This window comes from Falco biarmicus, chromosome 4, assembly GCF_023638135.1.
Source record: "Falco biarmicus isolate bFalBia1 chromosome 4, bFalBia1.pri, whole genome shotgun sequence".
Classification (NCBI taxonomy): Eukaryota; Metazoa; Chordata; class Aves; order Falconiformes; family Falconidae; genus Falco; species Falco biarmicus.
The window spans coordinates 20595643-20618524 of NC_079291.1; the positions used below are offsets into that span (position 1 = coordinate 20595643).

At 41.3% G+C, this 22882-nt stretch overlaps 1 protein-coding gene across 1 annotated transcript in view; it reads right to left on the reverse strand.

Moving 5' to 3' along the window:
- Positions 1-22882, reverse strand: part of ITGA9 (integrin subunit alpha 9) — a 230376-nt gene that overhangs the window by 17546 nt on the left and 189948 nt on the right. Inside the window, exons 24-27 of the mRNA XM_056335484.1 lie at positions 14348-14473; positions 13637-13756; positions 11856-11957; positions 3061-3180 (exon numbers count right to left, since the gene is read on the reverse strand). Coding sequence (XP_056191459.1) covers positions 3061-3180; positions 11856-11957; positions 13637-13756; positions 14348-14473 — 468 coding nt within the window. The remainder of the gene's footprint in view (positions 1-3060; positions 3181-11855; positions 11958-13636; positions 13757-14347; positions 14474-22882) is intronic.

Below are 22882 nucleotides of genomic sequence, written 5' to 3' on the forward strand. Positions count from 1 at the left end.
TACGAATAGCCACAAGTGTCAGGATAAAACTGGGCTATCCAACAAAATAGGCAAAAATGGGGCCAACTCTTGCCAGCCTGCCTTACACATGGCATCTCGTGGAAGTCAGGGAAAAGCTGCTCACCCCCTCTGAATCCACACACACTTAAACCAGAGGAAACACGGTGTCTACATGAAATACTAAAATAAACAGAGAAGCAAAGCCAGTTGAAAACTGATCAAGTTTACGCTAAAAAGCTCATTATGTGTGTATAAATGTGGCTGTGGTCTTGCATGTGAATAAATAAGCTTTTATTCCAGGCATTTAACATCACTTCCATTGACATGGACCCTCTAAAGCGTGGAAATTTAGATTCAAATTAGGATTTTGGGCTGGAATGTCCCCGAGATCTCACTCCTGCTAACGCCGTTCATTCTACCAGTGTGTAATGTGAAATATTTACACGTGTTCTAACATCTTCCTGCAACTTCAAGGAGCTGCTTACTCTGTTCGCAGAATACCAGCGTGTTTGAGGATTTGCCCGTTGTGTTGCACCACTCACAGTGCAGCCGTGCACACAGGAAGAGCATACCTTCCACGGCAGGCTGTCACAGCCACTGCCAGCAAGCCCTGCGCTGCTGCCACTGCTCAGTCCCCTTACCATGGGTTTGCTCCAGCTCCTGCTCTGCTTTGTGTAAACAGCTGCCTTCCAGGACCACTCTAGGTTCAGCTCTAATTAATTTCTTAATAAAAATACAATTTAGTTTATACTCTAGTCCTAAAATGTGGGTCATTTCTAGTTCTCACTAGATGCCCAAAACTCCATCTAATTCAAATCTGTTCTCTCATTCCACACTTAAAGACTAAACCACTTCTAATGTAAGTTGGTATTTTTACTGCTTCACACACAGACTTTAGGAATGACTGTAGGATATATTTGGCCAATTTTGTCTAACAAATATTTATAATCAGACAATTAAGATTCCTCTGCAGGACTGCAACTTTCCCATGTCAGTTTTATCTCAGGCAACTTTAAGATTGCCAGTAACATTAATAAATATAGCAACTACTGAGTGCAAAGTATTACTTATGTATATTTATGTTCCAGACTAAGACTTAAATAAAAATACTGGCTGATACTAGCAGCTACACACTTTTAATCAGTTTTCTTTAAAACAAAACCTGAATTTACTGGTTCCTTTAGTAATCATGCAACTCCACAGATAAAGCCCTGGAGTGCAGCTGACAAAGCCTGCCTTTTATCGCCATCTCTGCCACAGGACTCTGGAAAAAGCACCTCTCCTTCCTTTGCCTCTTTAACATGGCATGCAGAAAGGGTTATGTAAGCCTGGTGTTAGTTGTAATTATTTGTTGCTGTCACTCAGAATTTCCCTCAGTGATTTCATGCAATGAAACGGCACTTGCTTCATGGGTACTAGGATGATCCCTATAAAGTTTTAAAGAGCTCAAGTCTCAAGATAAAGCCAGGAAGCAAAGGACTGTATTAATTCTAGTGGAGACCAAGAACTGAACTTCTGTCTGATTCTCATAGAAACTCTCAGTGAAAGGTGCTATTCCTCTTAGCCTGCACATTTTCAAACAGTTAATCTAGTGCCTTTTTACCTTCAGGAAATGAAGCATATGAAATCAGTCATATAGGTATCAGTGGCAGTAACTCCTTTTTCAAAACTGTGTGCCATTGCGACATAAAACCTGGCCCTCTTCCAATTCACATTTTTCCATTCTTATGGTTATTCTGCCATCTCAACTGCACAGACTTTTTTTTTTTCCCTTCACTCTTTCTGCCACAGAAAACAAAAGCATTTCCCGCATGCCAGAAAAACAGAAGTTACAAGATATTCTAGACTGTGGTCAAACATTGTTTTCCAAATGGGAAGCACAGTCAATTTTGAGCGAGCCAGTATATGCTTAAAAATCTTCAAAACTAACTAAAAAATACTTTACATCTATAACCCATACAAAACTTATATAATATACGAAGTAAGTGTATACTCTGTAACACAGCTATACACACATCTGTATAACTTAGAATAACAACTGCACGGGCCCGTTTTTTGCCCAGGTTTGCAAATCCATTTCACAGCCTCACGACCTGCAGCGCAATGTCCTTTCACAGCACATCGGGACGGCGACCTCCAGTCCCGGCACAGCCGGTGAGCAGAGCCCGCAGCGCACATGCTGCTAAACAGTGCGAATCAGCCTGCTGGACCTCCGCCACAGGAAGCAAAATAAGGTTGGACTTGTTCCCACATGTACATTTGAGATTTACTTCTCTCAAAGACAGTCCCTGACCTTGACCGTGGCCTTTTAAATTTATGGATTGGTAACAGGGAACTGAGGAATGAAAACACTTGAAGCTCCTTACCCTTCATATTTACCACACCAGATGGCTGCTGCTAAGTGTCAGCATCAGCCCAGTTTTACCGTGTAACAGTGCCTGGGTACAAGAACTGTATCTTATCAGAGATGGTGTGAAGGCTGGCTTTTAACAGGTCCCTGATGCTTCTTGCTCTGGTAATGCATTTCACTCATCTGGAACTCTTTGTTTGAAGGATCTGAAGATTTATTGCTGGATACTCCTCTCCCCTAGGCATTTACCTTTTGAAAACAGTAGCTACCAACTGGGTTTTGCTAGGCAGGCACCCAATCTTTTAGCTGGTCAAAAAAAGTGACCTGATTTTCAGGAATCCCTGTTGAAATCAGTGAGCCTCAGACATCAGAAAACCATAGAGATATACCAAATATCTAAGTGCGAGATAACAGCAGGTTTCTAAGAGGCATCCTCACTTGTCCTGAAATGGTATCAGAGGCTTCAACTTTTAATAGAGGTCCTACAAAAAAAAAATAAAATATCCACTTTTCCACTTCTCTACAGCACGAGTGTCTCCCTGTCTCTCACAAAACCCTGGATATGAAAATATTTTTGCTGGCCAATGGCTCCTGTAATGGAGCGGACAATTATTTAGTTCCTAAAGCAAATGGATGTTAAATGCAAGGGTGAATTTATGCTTTTTTTCCTGGGACTAGCCTTGGTGTTTACATTGCATGTGTTACCTTACCTTCCATAAGAGCACAGCCAGCAACAGGAAGATGAGAATTCCCACCAGCAAACTGATGGCAATGATCCATCCGACAACATACCCACGAGGCTCCAGATTGTGCAAAGCCTCAAAGACCACCTACAAAGCAATTAGAAAAAGATCTTTTTATGATTGGAAATTGTATTGTTTTCTCATGTACTCATCTTATTAAACACATTGCATGGTGGCCTCACTGATCATGTTTTGTCTGCCAAACAAATACGGAATGTGAATTTCATGCTTTCCATTTATTTTTTGCAAGGGATTTAAAGCTTTCAAGTGGACTTTTGAGTAGGCATGCCTTGGATCCAAAGGATATCAGCTTCCACTCCAAAAAAACTCTTAACACTGCCACCCCGCCCCCCCCACCCCAGACAATGAACTTGTTCTGCTGCTGGGCCACCAAAGGTGCACAAAGGTTTGCATGAAAAACTCCATCCCTTGGATTGGCAGGAATGGCCATGACATCTCACATGGTTTGTCTTACTTATCACATTCCCAGCCTTGCCAAACAGCCCAATGCTTCACATTAACCACTCATGTACACTGAGCCTGTTAACTTTTCTCCGCAAAAAATAAGACAACACACATACAACTCTATTGAATACAAAATTGTCCCTGCTGTGATTCACCAGACACATTGTGTGAAAGAGGGAAGGGTGCGTGCAGGCATGGGTTCTTCTGGGAATGCAGAAAGCAGTCTCCTGCTGTTCTCTTCTCCCTTTTTGTATGGCGTATATGGCAGGGAAATACATCCTACAAAGAGCTTTCCTTAACAGTCTGCCTTAAGAAGAAAATGGGAGCAAATTATACTGCTTATATACGCTATGTGAACTTCCAGTCTCTTGTTTCAATCAAAACCAGTTCCTCAGTGGAAAACTCAAAACCAGTTCTCCTCAGTGAGGGCTATTTCTATCTTAAATTTTGCAATTTAATATCCAGCAAATGCAGAGAGGCAGCACAGATTTTTTTAAAGGTAATATGTTTGCTTTGTCTGGCTTTCTTTTGGAAAGCAAAGTAGTGGGTTTTCCTCCCTCCTTCACAAACCGCTTTCTTCATCTTTGCTTAAAAATATCAAAACCCTTTCACAGATACAAATTGTTAAATCAATCTTTTAAACAAAACAAAACAAAAATTGGTAGTTAAAAGTGAGAGAAAATCCGGCAGTTAGAGTCAGATACAATTATGGAACCTCAAGATATTAATCTTAAGAAGCCCGTGGAAGGCCCATGAAATACCTCCAGTCACTGGTGACACTGCTCAGACTGCATTATTTATGAGACAGCAAAGGGAACACGGCCCCACACAACCCTGTGGACATTGAAGGTGCACGTTCAGGAAAAGGCTGCAATAGGGAGGTGATGGCAGCACTGGAAGAGGGGCCAAAGAGGCTCTGGGTTCTCCATCCCTGCAGGGTTCCAAGCTTCACTCAGACAAAGCCGTGGGGATCCTGAGCCAGTGTGGGCAACAGCCCTGTTTCAAGTGGGAAATGGGAGAGGACAGCCTCCCAGGATCACACTAATGTCTTTTTCTGTAAGCATATGCAACCTCAGCGAACACCCACAAAAATTACAGGCACAGATGAGAGAAAGCAGGTGAGTAAGGCTATATTCTGTCACAGTGTTCCCACAAAGAAGTATTCAAAGATCCTTCATCTCAGTTTCACAGGCTGATTAAGACCACAGCTTTTATGGAGGAGGAAATTGAACACAGCTGATTTACACACACCGGTTTTTATCGATAAGCTATTATCAAGTATTTGATGACAAAAAGACGTGAAAACAACAAATGGACAGGAACAAAGCCATACACAGACAGCATCATCCAAATATATTCCCATAACTAGTGTCACAATGCTCAAAATACCTCTCAAACACAGATGAGTTTTTCACCTGAGAAAAAGAATAGTTTTAGTGTTTCAGACATTAGCACAAAGCCTTTGTCAGACTTTTAAAGACATCTTGCTGAACAGAGAGTTTCCTAAGCAGCAGAGTTTCCCTCATAGCCAAGATGAGTGTAAGGGAAAAACCAGAAGGAGAGATCAAACACAAATCTTGTGCCTCCCTCTTATTTCTGAGCCAGCTTGGAAAGACGATCTGATGTGGCAGTCCATTTCTCACGGAGGCTATGGTTAGCATCCATCTTGCGGACACAAGTCAGATGACTATTTCTTAGATGATAAGGTACTAATGTTATTTTCCTTTCTGACTTTAAAAGAAAAAAAACCCTCCTGACATTTTAAGTATTACCAACTTCAGTGAAGAGACCTTTCAAGTAATCCCTGGATGCAAAATGAGGTGGTGCTTTCTATCCATTACTCAGAGAGTAAATGTTAACGTAACACAACCTCCAGTACAATAGACCTGTATGTCCTTCATGCTGCCAAAAAGGCAAAGCCAGGAATAGCTGCAGAGATTGAATCATACATCATCTCTACAGCAAGAGCCCCACATTTCAGGTTTGAAGCACACTGGCTGGAATAGCTTGGCTGTAGCTTTTGCAGTCACAGCTCAAGCTATAAGGGTAGAGAGCAACGGCAGCTTCTTATCCATGCAGTTTCTTCTAGCAGTCTGGATTCAACATACAAGGATAAAAAAACCCTGTTCACAGCTTTCTGGTTTTGAGAGGAGCAGAGATGTTGTGCATGTTAATGTCCTTATCCCTCTCAAGCCCTCAAAATCTGCCTGCATCAATACGCCGCCACTGCAATGAGTTTTGGTGAAGAAGTAACCAACAACAAAAACCCCAAGCCAAACCCCAATCAAACCAGACTGAGCAGAGTCAGCATACATTGCATATCAAGAGGATCAGCAAGAAGCCAGTACAGTAAGTGGCGGAAGGCCAGGAAAGCAAGGCATCCCCAGGGGGAGGTTGGAGCCAGAGGGTGATGTTACTGAAGAGAAGCGTGCCATGCGCTGCCTGCCGCTTGACCCACTGGCCATCGCGCAGCCCCTAAAAGCCAACCTCAAGCGAACCATGAGCTCCTCATCCCATCCACCCCAGCAGCACAGCCCCTGTAGGGCAGCCAACACGCTGGGGAGCACAAGGCAGTCCCCAGCCCAGCACACTTCCCACAGCCCTGACCGAAGGAGAAGACAGGAGTGATAACAGTGACTGATAAGGGGGGGTGGGAAAGCATCCCCGAGAGGGCGGCTGGAGCAGCAGCAGTCTAGCTCAGAGAAAGCACGGGCAACGGTCATAAAATATGGAGCGGATTACAGGCTTGTTTTCAGACTCTGACAAAACGCCAGGGAAAGGCAGTGAAAAACACAGTTGTCTTGACGATGTATGAGGGGGTTTAGTTTCATATTTATCTTTTGCATTTCACACTGTACTTGTGGATCTGAAAGCCAGGAAGCCCAGGAGGCAGTGTAGCTTGCCATTTACCTGTAGGTAGCTCACACATCAGTCAGGTTTTACACAGTGTAACTGCCCTTCTGTGAAATCACAGAGGTCTGCAGCCTACCACTGACTTCTGAAACGTTGAACCCACATGGACAAGGGAATTTACCAGTTCATCTTCTGCCTGTGCCAAACATTTGCTATATTCTGATAGTCTTAGTGAACAAATTGAAAAGAATCAGAATTCTGTACTTTTTTAACACTTTTAAAACACCCTATTTCAGTAAAATGTACAGGCAAGAAGTTAACAGAGTAGGAATTTTGCAAATACTTAAAGTTCATACTGTGCTGAAGTCCTTTGCAGAATAAGCACATGTTGCTGCACTGGGACTCAGAAAGACAAGAAACATACTTCAGCAAAATCTGGTTAGAAATACCTAACTGCAAAATTTTCATTTCTTTTTGCTTATGTGCACTAAATGCATTTTATGCACTTGCATCATGAACCACAGCACAATGGAAGGTGCTGGCTTATCAAAAAAATGCTGGCACCCAGAATATTTCTGGTGTTTCAAGCCACACTGCACTGCTGGCTGACTTGTCCATTCAAGTGCTGTTATACTTGGGGGACTTGCAGTAGCAACACCATTCTCCCATACATCTGTACATATATGTATATGCATCCATTTTAATATATTTATTTATTTACATACACTAAGAACAACCTTGGAAGTTCTTGAAAAATACACACCTGAGGAATCCTTGCTACCTGCTTGTCTCTATCCCTGGGAAATTAACTGTATTTTATTGCTGTCGTGTATCGCTCTGTTCCTTTACCCAAGCGTGTGTTTCTACCTGTGAGACTGCACTGTAAAGACCAGAAAAATCTATAAAGGGATTGTTACAGTAACAGATGGAAAGGCAAAATAACAAAATGAAAACCAAAACATGGTGAAAACAATAAGGGCAGCAAATAAGCCATGGGCAGGGAGGCTGCAAAGCTGTTGGAGGAAGCACATACCTGGCTCCAGCCAGGCTAGGATGTTGCACCAATCCCAGAGGTAAGCTGGAAGGAACAGGTGCCTTAAAATGCTGATTGTTTCTAAAACGCAAGAGCCGGGTGTGGGTGTGGGTTGCTGGCTGAGCGGAAGAGGTATGCATTAAAAAAGGCTGGGACATCATGAGCACTGTCTAGTACCACAGGCTGCTCCTTCCAGTGCAGACAAGGGAGAACAGACAAAGTCAGGAGCCCTCTGCACTGCAGGCAGAAGTTACCAAGCTTAGGCACATGAACATGCATTTAAACATCTCTGCATATATATATGCATATAGAGACCTCTCAGAAACATTCTGTAGGTCTTCAGAGCCATAAACGTCATTATTTTAAGTTGTTCTTTTTTGTTGTTATTTTCCTGAAATATATTTGTTTCTCATCTCAGACACAAACACATCTAAATCTGGGGTAGGGGTGGGGGATGGATAAAAAAAATAAAAATCCATGTAAGGCAACTGCCTGCCCCTGTTGAATTACAACTGGGCTGAAAATGAAAGAACAATGAACTCCACGCAAAGGAGAGAAAGGTTCAAAGGGTCGATAGAACATACCTGTGCTGAGCTGACAGCACCAGACAGCTGTACAGCAGCCTTCAGCTTTACAGGACACTTGGTTGCAGGAGCTGTGTGCATTTTATCTGGGGTTCCCTTTTCATCTATTCAGTTTTGCATTCCCTCACTCTCAAGACAGGGACACTTGGACACATTTGGCTGGTTTTGGCATAGCGAAACCCAGCCTATTCCTCCTTCCACAATGGCACTCACTGAGGGAACTCCTTCTGCGCCATAAGAGCACTCCTACTCCTGCACACAAGCATCGAGCAGAGGATGTGAATTCTTGGATCTGGTATTTGACCACCGTGGTCTCATGGAGCTTTTTCTTGGTTTTGCCTCACATGCAGAGGAGGAGGAAGCCAAACCTTCATGTAAACCCACATGCTTAAGAAAAGAAAGTATGTCTCCTGAAAATACCACACCACTGGTTTCAGCCAATATATACTCATGTTAATACAACTGTCACCACAGAGCCAAATCCAAACTCTGCTCACCTTCAAGTGATTTGTTCAACATAAGAATTCAAACAGCCTGTTGTAACTGGAGACAGAAAATATATCATTCCAAATCACATAAAACCATATCCAAATCCAGAGAAATTATTTCTGAAAATTGCATAAATGGATCTTTTTTTTTAAATAGCTTCCTTTCAAAGACAGTCTGCTATCCAGATTACCGATATTTACACAAGCTTTTGCATCTCCCTCACAAACAGTCTACTAGTGTTTCTGACAAAGCTGGTCCTGCCACCACCGGTGGCACTTACACTAGCATCACAAATGATTAGTCTTCCTTTTCTTCTTGTCTCCTTCACAGATAGTTTACACTCCGATATTGTACACTACATTGTAAAAGTGCCCAGTGAAGTAAGGGTACCCAGTTCTAAAGAAGCATTAAAGTCTAATAAGTGCTAATAAGTCTACATGTGGCTGTAGAAAGCAAAACTTTTCACATTTACCATGACAAAGTGGCTAAGAAAATAAATGTTTTCCATTGTTAGGGAACACTTTCATAAACAGATTCTAAGGAAGTCCATGCACAAGTGTTCAGAAGGAGCTGCTGTCCAAACAGATATGGTACAGCAGTCCCTGGTCAATAAAATGAACACAGGATGAGCTTTAAAAAAGAAGGAAGGAGTATGGACAAAGACATTTTATTTCTCGTGTCTCTACTTCCAGCTGAATAGCTGTGGCTTGCAATAAATAACTATTCCCTTTTGCATTCCACAAGAAAAGGGAAAGGGGGAAAAATGAATGCCTTGAGCCAAACCACATGTCTTAAATTTTTCCCTGAACATGACCCTATGCAAAACACGCAGCAATGGCGAAGCCAACGGACATATGGAAACAGCATAAAGGAGAAGCAAGTGGCACTCACATTAGAAAAGACTTGAAATCACAAATTGATACTACATGGCTACAACATGTCAAGCATGCTCCTTTACAGCTAGGGCTTCCCAGGCACTAGGAGCAAGCTCTTGTTTGAAGATTAATATAGCTTCCCAGCATACACAGTGCACTTCATAATCATTGCAAATCAAGGCTTGACAAAAGGCTTTCCGGGAACGGGAAAAGGACAATGGTTTGGGGTTTTTTTTTTTTTGTTGTTGTTGTCTTTTTTCTTTCAAGCATTAGATAACAATGAAATACAGCAGACCTTGCATTCCTAGATAAAAGCATTTCTAAATTGTGAATGTTAAATAATAGTAATCCCATGCATTTTCCATTGTGCCTATCATTCTGAGACATTCTAAAACCCTTTACAGATCAAACTATTTGTCAGAATGATCCTGGCTTCTGCCATTTCAGTTGGAGCATCGGCATACCAGTCAGGTGTTACTCTAACCATTAATGAAATTCTGCCATAAAATTGCAAAATTTGCTCTATGTAAGCTGCAGAGCTAAAGAGAGATCAAGCAATATATTAGCAATCAGGGCTGCAGGTCACTTCTAAGGCACATTCCCAGGGAAGGTTAGCTATGTTTTGCATTTCAGCTGCCAAGTCTATTTTTTAATGCTCTTAGAATGGTCCAGAAACCTGACAAAGAAAAAAATAACAGAAGGGAAAAAATGAGGTCCTGTCATATAAAAGAATTCCTTTTTCTGACACGTCTAATAAAATAGAAAGTTAAGCCTAGGGTTGCAGACATGATGGTGAAGACGGTCACTGTAGTGGCATCTCTACTTTCAGACTGAAGGTAGGAAGTAGATGCAGGATCAATTCTTCCTTTGTCTGTAGGGTTTTAAATTCAGTATGTCTGAGATGAGTGCTTTAATTTGGTCCATCAGTGCTTCCCAAAACTGTGTTGAACTCAATACTCTCACGCTCAAACCTCAATTGCACTCACTGAAATGGAACCAATGAGGGAATGGTTGCATAGGCTGTGGGTAATGACAATCACTGGGGATAAAAAGGATAACTGAGAGAGATCTACATCATGTTCCAAAAATACACAGCAAAAGGAGAAATTGAAAGTAGTCCAGATTACCTCTGATCCTCATGTGAGAGAAATAAGAAATGAAACTTCAAATGGCAAAAAGAAAGCTGAATTTGGGTGTGGCATCCTGATCAATTTTTATGCATAAATATTAGGCAACTTGGTAGTAGGACACCAAACCATTACCTCCTCTTTCTCCAGTAGATTGTACTGTACATGACCCTGTACAGTTTTGCTTACAGTCAAAACCACACCTTGAACTTTAATATTTCCCCTTCAATTTTCAATCCAGCCTGTCCTGGTTTCAGCTGGGATGGAGTTAGTTATTTTCTTGGGAGCTAGTGCAGTGCTGTGTTTTGGCTCTGTTGTGTGACTTTCCAGTTTCTCAGGCCTTGCTAGCAAAAAGGCTGGAGGGGCACGAGGAATTGGGAGGGGACACAGCCAGGTCAGCTGACCCAAACTAATCAAAAGGGTATTCCATACCATGGGACATCATGCCTGGTATAGACACCTGGGGGGGTGGCTGGGGTGGGCAGATCATTTCTGGGGGACTGGCTGGGCATCGGTCGGTGGGTGGTGAGCAGTTGCACCGTGCACCACGTGTTCCCTTCTTCCGTTCCCTCTGAATTTTATTTTTTCCTATCCCCTTTTGATTAGAAGTGTTATTGTCACCTTTGTTATCATTGTTCTTTCATTTTTATTCTGTTTCAATTATTGAATTTTTCTTATCTCAACCCTTGAGTTTTACTTCCCTTTCCAACTCTCCCCCCATCCCTCTGGGTGAGGGGGGAGTCAGCGAGCAGCTGCGTGGTACTTATTTACCAGCCAGGGTTAAATCACGACACAGACTCACACAGATCAACACAAAATGCAGTATCAGGTCGTACATGAATTCCACCAGCTCAGCACAATGGAACAGCTAAGTGGATCTCTGAAAGTTTAGACCTTCTGTCCCATTTTCACAACTCCAAAAATATCATCAATACTTCCAAATATTTCACACTGGCACATCTGAAAAGACTTTGCTGGGGTTTCAAGTCTTTGCTAGGTTTTCAAGGAAAATCTGATTAAAGCAGATGTTAACCCTAGAAAAGGAAGCTAAACCTAATTTTGGCATGAATATCTCAAAGTATTACACTTTTGGCTAGTACAACACAGATCTTCCTGCTCCACATAACATCATTCACTGTCATGGCATGGTTATCACAGAGAGCAAAACCACAGAAGCACAATGCACAGCACTGCTAGTCTAGGCAGACAAAGCCTGGGCACTTTTATGGGCTAGCCCAGCCCAAGGCCAGCCACAAATTCCAGTTTGCATAGACCACTCCATGATTTCCAGCCCACTGGGATCAGGAAACCTTTCTCTTCAGACTTATTTACTTACTGGTTTTTCTTCTGGGCTCCCGTTGGGCACCTCCACAACTCTGAGGTCAGGGTCCACCTGCACCCTCGCCCTTGTGACAAACTGGATGACTGATGAACTGTCCTGAGAAGTAAAAAGAGAAAGAATGTAATTTCAGGGCTGGGGGGGGGACGGGACACCACCACCCCCTTCAAACAAAAACATCAAACATTTGCCACTGTAATAAACATTAAACACATCTAGACAATGCTTAGTGGAGGCTGGGTTGACATTGAAGCAATATCCTGGTTTTAAAAACCCTGTCTGGAAAAGTATAACTCATACTCGTAACAGACAGACAAAACTGAGCACGTTATTTCGGATTAAAACAAAATTATGTACACTGGACTTTAAACACATCATTTGTATTTGGACTGTTAACATTTCCCACGTTTACTGCAAAAGCAAAAGACAGAATGTTGCCAATCAACACAGACAGGCTCAGTATAAACCATCAGAGAAAAGTTCCTGGTTGGTTTTCAGGTGAATAGAAAAGGGATACCTGAAACCTGGGATAAACTCAACTATATCCCAAGGTGAAAACCTCTTAATTATTTGAACCTGTGCACTGCAAATAGCTTAAATATTCAGTGTACACTTCCCCTTATTAATACATACTTTCCCTATATTTTACACAGTGAATTTTAACAGGCACATTCCAATAAGCTGCCATTTCAACTCATAGATTTGCCATTTGTATGCTGTTCACCTTGGGGAGGATGGGTGGTAGGTAGCAAATGGCATGCGGTGGTGATACTGACCCAGAGACACGGAAGCACTGCACATCTTTTAAAGGAGTGTTGCTAATGCTCATCTCGGAAAGGACCCAGCAGACAGGATGAACCCATGCCGTGACAGGGCTGAATTTCTGAGAAGCACATTTCGTGTGCACTCAGCTACTTGCTTACATGCTTCAGCATTTCTATAAGCATGTAACAAATAGCTGAAGCCTCTGGCCTTGCCTATATTTCCTGTAACAAACATTAGCAGACTGGTTGGTTTCAGCTGGAATAACTCAGGGCTATCAATTGCTTTAGTAACTGCTTTCTAATAACGGTGCTCTCTCCAATGCTTTTAATCTAGCAGCTATCATCAAAGGTAGGTTTGTGTTATCAGCTTTTTCCTTAACAATCTTACAGCATCTTGCCACAATTACAGCGTCAGCATTTTTGTAAGTAAAGGAAAATGGGGCAAGACACAGTCAATCACTAGAAATGTAAAAGAGTTGCTGTCTCATTCAGTGGCTTCAGAGAAGACAGGAATTAACTTGCAACCATTTGTTTCTTGTCACAAATGTCAAGGTCAGCATTAATATGGTCACTACGTATCTTCTTTGAATAATAATTATTTGAAGTTAAAAATTATAAAAAACTGCCACGTCTCTGTTTACACGTAGGGAATGATAGTTTGTCACAGTTTACATGCACTTACTCTACTTTTCATTTTTCAGAATGAGAACTTTGAGAAATCATTTCAACTTTCAGAAGTCTCTAGCCTTAACACCATGCATACAATTAGGGGCCTCATTCATGTTTCTCAATGTATAAATTTCTCAGTTTATTTCTGTCTTAATGGCTAATGGGTAAGAACTAGGATTAACACCTCCATACACACTGTTGATAAACAGATCTGGGTTTTTTTTACACCATGGTGTTTTTTTAACACATTAGTAAAGAGAGGAAGGAATGCAAGTTTTGAGTCCATTGGCACCCATAAGCATGCTGAAATTGGTATCTAAGACAAACTACACACGCAGCAAGTACCTTCTTCAGTATCTCAGTGTTCAGCAGCGTGTAGACACTTATATCGCAAGACTCTGCTTTGGCTAGCGAGCTTAAGTTGCAGCGTATAATTAAGCAGGACCTGCCTGGTCTTTCACAGTCCTACAGGAAATAAGAAAAAGCTGTTAGGCAAAGGAAGAAAAAATTCAGTGACAAATTGTGTGCAATTAGCAAGCACACCAGCTAAGTTACATAGCAAACTTCTAAAATACAGCACTCCTGCATTGAAATAGCAGCAACTTTCAAGACCTGAAGACAGCTAGGCAGAGACCTGCGTGAAAGCAAGCCAGATAAGATTCAGCCCTCTTGCCTGGAAAGTGCCTGGGGCCAGGGGAGCGGGGCCACTGCTGCACATCAGCCCTGTGCACAGGTCAGGTGCTGAGCATGGTGTGGGGCCCTGCTGCCTCACGTGCCTTTGGCAAAACATGGGAGCGAGGGCTCTGGTCACCGAGTGTGTGCTGCCGTGTCAGGTAACTCCCTCCCCACTGCACATCCTGAAACCTCCTATTTCCATTTAAAAGTCAGATTGTTTAAGTTGCTAGATATCCCCACAGCACATCATCGGTATTGGTACACAGGCACCAAACAGTAGCTCTATAATGAGCATCTGCTTGAGTTCTTCATGCTAAGCCACGCAAAATCTTTTGTAAGCCCCACTGTATGTTCAAGTTTGCCCTAAGTGGACTTTCTTACCAATACTTTTCTGCCAGACTTTGTGAAAAAAGCAAATATTGTGTGGAAAATATTTTCATTCTCTTGAGGAACAACGCATGGGCTGGGGTTTCTGTGAAAGGAACAGCTTCCTTTGTCCTGACCAACCTGCAAGCACAATTACAAATCACAATTATTATTCTGAATTCAATTAATGACACAAGAAGGTGGGGTCAGCCTGTCCATGAAAACACACCTACATCCGAGTTGGATGTCTGGACTCCCAATTAGTAGTAAAAAGAGACAAATAAGCATTTTGGGAGTCAAATAATCCTAAACAAAGTATCTGAAGCAAGCCAGACCAGTCATGCTCTGGATATGCTTGTGCCTCTTGACTAGGTAGGATACAAATGTATCTAACCTAGCTCACATGTAGGAGCCTGAAGATAAGAGAGGGGAGGAAAATCTCAGCAAGATCACATGGCATTTTAAGTCAACAGTGTTACCCCGTTCTTTACCTTTATTATAACTGTATTATTTGGTGCTTTGGCCAGTCTGCCTGTTTCACAGCTTACATCGGAACTAATGAGAAACAAAATCTTTGTGTAAATGCACCAGTCTGGACACTAAATCTGCTCCTTTGCCTTCAACATAAATAGTACAAAAATAAACTTTTTGTATCATTAGCTTATTCACTTGTCCAGAAAAGCAGATGCTTGAAGCAAGTGAAACTTACCAAGCTTTGATAAAATTATCTTCAGTCAAGAAACCTTGCACTAGAAAACCCTCCTCTCTTTTTACGGCTTATGAATATTCACTGAAAAAAATATCTATTGGAATTTAATACAAACTATGACAACAAAGTATCAGCAAATTCCTCCCGCTGCTACCCTTAATCATTGTAAGAGTGGGAGAGATTTTCCCACAAACCACCAAGTGACATTCTTACACATCCTGCTGTTGACCTCCCCACCACCTCTACACTGAGAAGATGAAAACTTGTACCTTATTCAAATCACAAAACCTTGAAAGAGGGAGAAAAAAAATTGCTACAAATATGAAATCAGTGCACACTCTGAGTCTGATTCTGCATTAACCAGTTTATAGCTGAGTTAACCAAAGTATTGCCAAAAAGCAAACAAACCCCAGAAGTCTATCGAGATCTTAAATGCTATTTTCCAGACAAGTGATATCTATGTCTCTTGGTAAGATACACCTTTTCTGCTTCACTAGTCTACAAGTCCTTCATATCTGTTCTTTGAAGTACGTATTCATAACCTATCTTTACATAACCTGTACTTACGTTCCCAACAGATACAGGCACAGGTAGCTACCTGCAGTTTACAGTCTCCTTGGGATCAACTAAAAACTAAGACTATGATGTTCTCCATTTGTCCAGATCACCTGGAATGAGTTTTCGTTATTTATCATGGGTAAGAGATTCACAAAGCCTGCTGACATTTATTTTCCTTTCATTCACATAGGAATTAGATCCAGATCAACCAGAAGGTTTATGTTAAATCAAGAACAGCAAAGAGTCAAGACCTATTCACTATTTCCTTTTTCTCTCTGAAAGTTTGAATTATTAGAGAGACCTGGACAGATGTCATTAGATTCATGCAAGAGATACAGAAAGGACAGTATGAGCTTCTGCACTATCCCAGCTTTTGGTGTACTCTTCAAATAGTTCTGCTTTACATCCTGTACAAACACAGAGTAAGAACAAACCAAAGAAGAAATGCCTCACAAGACTAAAATAAATTATCTGGCATGAAGCAACATAAACCTGGCCCTTTTTTCTCTAAATGATTATCTTTTCTTAAACTGAAGCTTGGCTACATCTCATCCTTTTTAAAACATTTTAGCTGAAACAAAGGCAGGCACCTTCAGAGGACTAAGTCTGAACTTGGGAATACCTTTTTCTCTCTGCCAAGTATGTAGCAATCCTACACGAGGCAATTACTAAATTCAATGCCTCAACCCATCTTAGGAGGGACACATGCAAGAACCAAGCACCTCTTGCCACCTGAGCTGCTCTGGAACAGACCAGCAGGTCACCTGTAGCCTGTTTTGGTAGCCAAAGGCAGATGCCACTTCCTAGAAGGCGGCAGACACTACTGCTTGGTCTGCAGAATTTGGGGAATTCAACCAGGCAGAAATTAGGTCATACTCATCCGTGTATCTGTGGTCGGTCAGCGTATGCAGACAGCCAGTAGGCAGGAAAGAACACCAGGCACCTGGGAAGCACTCTGTTCCCTTTAGCACTCTTTGAAACAGCAGAGCCACAGAACTAGGAAAAAAGTAACTAAAAACTTTGACACATGGGTGGATCATGCTGAGGCAGAAGGAAATTCAGCCTTTCCAAAGGACTGGTCATAGCTGTGTTTTGTTGTTGTTTTTTTTTTTTTTTAATTATTTTTGGTTGGTTGGCTGGTTTTGTTAGGGTGACTGTCAGACAGTTACATTTCACATCATCTCTTACTTTCCTCAATTTTTACAAGTTTAATGGTTCACTCAACCAGTCAGATATAACTGCGGTAATTTTTCATTAAACTTTGTTTTCAATTAAAACTTCAGCTCTAGGAAATCAACCAGCTAAATAACATCTCAGCACAGAGCTCCTGCCTGCATTATGCTGAGACTGAACCGCATCTCTGAAATACAAATCAGGATTTGGCCTCATGTGTGAGCCTCTCCTTTCAAACACAGCGCTACCCCAGCCACCTGTTTTATTCCTTGTGACCAACGCCATAATCTGGTACATAGAGAAGAACATTTCTGGCAAAGTTTAAGGGCTTTACATGAGCAAATGTTTACGATTTATAGATGCAAGAACTGCACACATCTTTTGAACGGCTCTTTGACAAAGTCTTGCAGTTTCAGGGTACGTGACATACTAGTGCTTTTTTGAAATTTCCATGTCATCTCAGCAGCCAATAAACAGAAAGGAACAACCCTCAAAGTAATCTTCCCAGGACCTGGGATCTAACATCTCACAGAAATAGCAGGAGGAGGTTTTCGGAGCAGTGCAGAGGGTGTGGAAAGAGATGTGTGTTACCTTTGTACTCAGTACAAGGACTATACAGAAACCACAGAGGAAAATCAACATCCAAATCCCAACACAAACAACCAACAACAAAACTGGGGCAGGGGGAACAGGAACGGAAGGGAAGCTCTCTTAAATCCTTTAAGACATTAAGACTGCAGCTTGAGAAATAAAAATTCTGTCCTGAGCAAGGTACCAAGCAGGAGCAGCCCTGTAGCCTCCCAAGGAGGGACTTTCAAGGAGCTGTGTCAGAGCTGTCTCTGCTGAAGTTTGTTTCATTCTGTTTTCCAGAAGGTACCTACCTGTTTTAAAGTCCTGTATACAATCATTTGCAGTGTGGTGCACTGGCAATACAATTAAGCCTCCTGTACTGGAAGCGTACCTAAAACCTGTACCCAGACAGATGTAGACAAAGTCTACAGTAGCACATAAAGTTGGTCAGACAAAAAGGTGAACCGTAGCATCCTCAGCACCTGATGTCCATATCACATACTTTCCTATGTCGCTCTGAGTCTGGTGCTGTGGCCTGCCTATGCTGCAGCCACAAGTGAGTGTTAAGTGCACTCTTTGAGTGCTCTTTTGTGTTTCTTTTGCCCCCAAAGGAATCCAGTTGGTGCACTCTGCGATGTGAACCACAACTCCCTGCGTAAGGAGGGCTGGGGATTTTGCTTTCAGAGTTCACTTTCTGGACTGAACTAAGATGTTAGTAAAGAAGCACTGTAAGGCACACCTTGGTCTTCAGCCCAGCAGAACTTCTGCAAAGGGTGATGACTCCAAACCTGCACAAAATAGACATTATGCACACTTGCTAAAAACAAGTTTTCATTTTTTTCACCCGTGAGTGTGGATATTGCATTAACTCCTATGAACAGGACTCCTGGAATTCATACGGTTTCTTAGATATTAGAACTGTTATATGTCTACATAAGCAAACCCTTCTTGAACAAAAAAGTTACAGTCAGTCTTGACTATACAGAATTCCTCCATAACTGGAAGCGATTTTTTTTTTTTGAACCTGACCTAGCAGATTTCATTGAGCAGATTTACACTGAAGAAAAAATGGCATAACAATAATTCCAAATGCCTTAAATTATTTTCTACTTTTTCTTCTTCTCTACATACAATAGTCTACACTCTCACATATAGCATTGGCTGCTACATATATAATTTTTTTTTCCAGAGTAATAGCATTTGTGACACAGAACTGAACATCAGCAACTACCGATCCCACACTTCAACTCCTGGAAAAACTTTCCAATTAAAAAAAAATAATTGTATTTTTGCAAAAAAAATTACATTTTCAGATTTTCAATTCTAAATTAAAAAATTCGTAATGGGTGATTATTCTGATGGAAACCCAAATATTTTTTTTTAAAAATCTCCACAAAAATTTATAACTTGGACTATTTATTATGATTTGTCACTGTTCTAACTAGAATGAAGCATGCTTTGACCATCTCGAACAATGTCTTCAACTTCCACACGAGGCAAACCAACATGAACAAAAGTAAGATTTTCCTATGCAAGTTTTTACTGACAATAGTTTCTTTTTACCAGGCTGTCCACATGTAGGGATGTTCCTATTCTCTAGGAACACCTTGTCATAGACTGCACAACACCTAACATCAATGCTTCAAGTGCGTTAGTTTTTTCCTAGTTTTTAATCTGAAGTTCACAGGAACTTTTATCAAACTGCTCAGCCCCAAGGCTAAGAAAGGTAAATAATAATAATAAAAAAATCACGCTAATATTCCCACTGTGGAATATCAGAGTTATTCAAGCCAGCACAGCCTGCATTCAGATCTCACCTGCACTCTTGAACGTCACTGGATGCCAAAATAGCCATCTACAATTTCCAATACAGAGATGTGATGGCTGCGTTCCTCACTGAGACACCCAACAGGCCTGCCTTCAGAAGGTGGACACGTGACGCTTCAAAAATCACCACCTTTTAGAGAGGTTTAGCTGGACATCCAACATCTAAGGGACTGAAAAATCACTACTCACTCATGAGAGAGTGTGTGTGTGTGTATATATGTATTTTTATATTGTGTTCAATGTGTGCATAGATATCTCTCTGTGTTTACGCACATTGCATATAAGCCAGAACACTTGTACTACACAGACTGTAAATGGCACCTTGCATAACAGGCTTCTAAAGGGCACCATAACTCTTGCAAAGGCTAATAACACTACTAAATCCATCATCATACAGAAAAGGGGAATATCCCTTATGCTGCCTACTCTCCCCATAAATGGCCACACGTTCAGAGACAAGTTAGTCTCTAGCTTTGTTAATTTACTGGCAGTTGTTGTTCCCTTAAAGGGCCCATAAACACACTTGAGAGACAATGTTTAAACAGGACAGCCTATATAATGGGTTACTGTGCCAACTTTTTGTTGTCAGCACAAACCACTAAGCTTCTCAGAGACAAGACGTAACCACTGGAGAAAGCAAGTGCGTTACTTCATACTTTAAAAATGCTGTGTCTGCAACAAGGAAGAAATTCCCACAGGACAACTTTAGTGGACTCTGAATATTTGAAAAGTCTTACAGAGCAGGGGCAAACCCATAAAATAGCAACAATTTTTAATCATACCGATTACACCACCCTTTAGAAAAAGTGGCAGGAGGACATTTCTGAATGAAACACTTGCATGTAAAACGTATCATGTACGCTCCATAAACATTACATCCTAAAAAAAGCTGCAGTATGTTTAATTGGGCTGTATGGGAATAGCATGCTGCATTTACTACGACCACAGGGTTCATCCTCTCTGACTTCCCAGGGTTGTCAATGAAACACTTTGAACATTTCTAATTCAGGTGAGCCATGGGTTTAGGGGGGTTGGAGTTTGTAGCAGGAATAATACACCTCACTGCCTCAGCATATCCCCCTTCTACTAGCAGCTCTGTCACCCACCTTTAGGGTACTCATTTCTGCTCATCCGTAGCTACTGTCAGAACATGGCAATTGCTAGCAAGCCTTTGGGGCCTTTAAGAAAGGCATGTTGGCATTTGTTAGCAAACATTTTAAGGGTTCAGGACACACTGCCTGTAGGATAAACTTCACAGGTAGACTGAAAGACAGCGGCCTCTTCTAGACTTAACCTCAACTCATTCAACAGGCATCAAAGGTGAGCCCCTCCATTTTTTCGGAGCCCTGTATCCTCCAAAAGATGTCAGCCTGAGAGGGAAGTTTAATAGAATTTCCAGACAGGGAGCTGGGAAGGTCAGCTGAGGACCAAGCACAGGGAAGAAGAAATTAGCAGTTGGCATAGGGTTAAGTATGTGCATGTGATAGGAATCTCTTGGAGGAATGAAACTGAAAAATAAAAGGAAACTATCTGTTGCTTCCAGTTAAGCCTTAGGTACAATCTCCCTGCTGCATGCTGCATATAAGAAACCAAAGGCTAATCCCATACTTAATGATAAGCATTTTACAAGATAAACAGGCAAGTAAATGTGTATCTTCAGCTTACTCCTTATAGACAACAATAGCTCCCATTAATGCAAAAGAATTCATCATGGTGTTAAAACTTAAGTGTCTCCAGGGTCTTCCAGTAAGCCTGATTCCCCTCTTGAACTAAATCATCACTAGCTATTATATAGTGAGAGACTGGAAGCCAGCAGAATTAAGCTGACACAAAGCAAGGTGAAGGTGGAAACCAGCTGTAAGTATGGAACCAAACCCATGTCCGATCATGGACAAAGTGTGGGGGCAAGCTCAGGGGAAGTGTCATGAGACACAAAATATTTGAAATAGTAATTTTAGCTGCAGGAAACATGCTCAAGGTCTGAACACAGGTCAGTCATTTCAGAAAATTGCTAACATTGTTCAGCTCTGAAATGGATGCCTTTCTCATCAGCCCTGGGGTATGCTGGCTCCAAACAACAGTTTGGCCATAGTCTTCTCAAAATTGCTGCCAGATAGTTTTTACATATTTCTTTTTTCTTACTAGTTTTTTTTTTTTTTGTTTTATTTTGTGTTGGTTTTTTTCTTTTTTCTTTTTTTTTTTTTACTGTTTTCTTTATGTACAAATGCCTAATCAGTGGTTCAAGTTTGCAAACTGGATAATAAATAACAGATGCACTTTTGTTTCTTTGTTACTAACCACAGCACATTCATCCTAATATTAAGGAAAAAATGTATATGTGTGCCCTGAATAAAGATACTGATTCACCCTTTAGTAGGCGAACAGAGATGAATTGGTAGGCATGGTTAACCTAACATGTCACGCTGAGAAAAAAAAAAAAGAAAAGGTACTGACAAGAAATTCCAGACAAGGTCAGACTTTCAACAGTAGACAAATAAGTTATGTAAATATGTTATCTGAGTACTTGCTCCATATGCCAAAAACGTTTAATATTCACAGATAATGAAACATGTTTGAATCAGAGCAGTTTTGTTGATTCTGGCAATAAATTTAAAAGCCACTGAAACAACAGAAAAGAAACTTTTAAATTAACCCGTTTTACACAACTCTTGAAAGACTTTGACTAAAAATAGCAATGCCACTAAGGAAAACTAGTACTCTACACATCCAATAGGTAAACTTAAACAGCATGAGGAGAGGCAAGATTTAAACAGCAAAGTAGAGATGCTAAAGCATTAAATCAGCATAGAGTACTCCACTGTAGCTCTGGCTTTTGCTCTTCCAGCGAAAAGAATACCAGATGTATGTTTGGCATAAATCTGTGCTAACCTGATTGTAACGCCTGTAGATGTTTTTCTGGTGCACTTAACCCTACAGCTCAATTAAATAACCTGTTAAGTGTGTTTGATTAGCATAATCCTGCAGCATTTGCCTGGTCTTGGCCCTGCAACCACTTTGCACATACTTAGCAGCAATCCCCAGAAGTACCACTCTCAAGAACTAGTGCTGCCTACCCAGTTTAGCAAAAAAACCTAAGATGTCTGATTTAAAGTTCCTGCCTTACAAGACAGCGGCTTCTTTTTTAGGCAGAGGGCACTGCCATATGTACACAGTGAGAAGAAAGACTGACCACTCATCTGATTTAACTGCAAGGTCCACAGAAGGTTCAGACCTCCGAATGAATGAACACCATCTTACATGGAAACCAGTTTACCTGTAACAGTCACGTGCTCCTTATACATAAGCCTTTAACAGCTGAAATCCAAGAGATTGACAGCTACATTGCCACTATGATGAGTTGTTGAAATACCTAACCAATGTATGAGGGAGCAAATAGATCTTAAGGTATGCCTCTATTTAAAAAGCCCCTGAGAGCACTTGGGGTTCCATGCTCCTTCAGCTAGGTTCCACCTGTCTCCAGCACATCCCTTTCTACAGCCTTTCCTATGGTGCATAAACCACAAATAAGCCCATAGTTTTTCTTTACTTAATTGTTTGACCTTCCTCATGGGTTGCATTGAAGTTAGGATGAAAAGTTCTGAAGATTGCAGATAAATACATTTCCTGTAGGGCTCAAACAGTTCAGGTGGGATATTTTGCTAAAGCAGATACTTGCCTGTATCAAAAAGGTACCTAAACTCAGCTTGAAGATC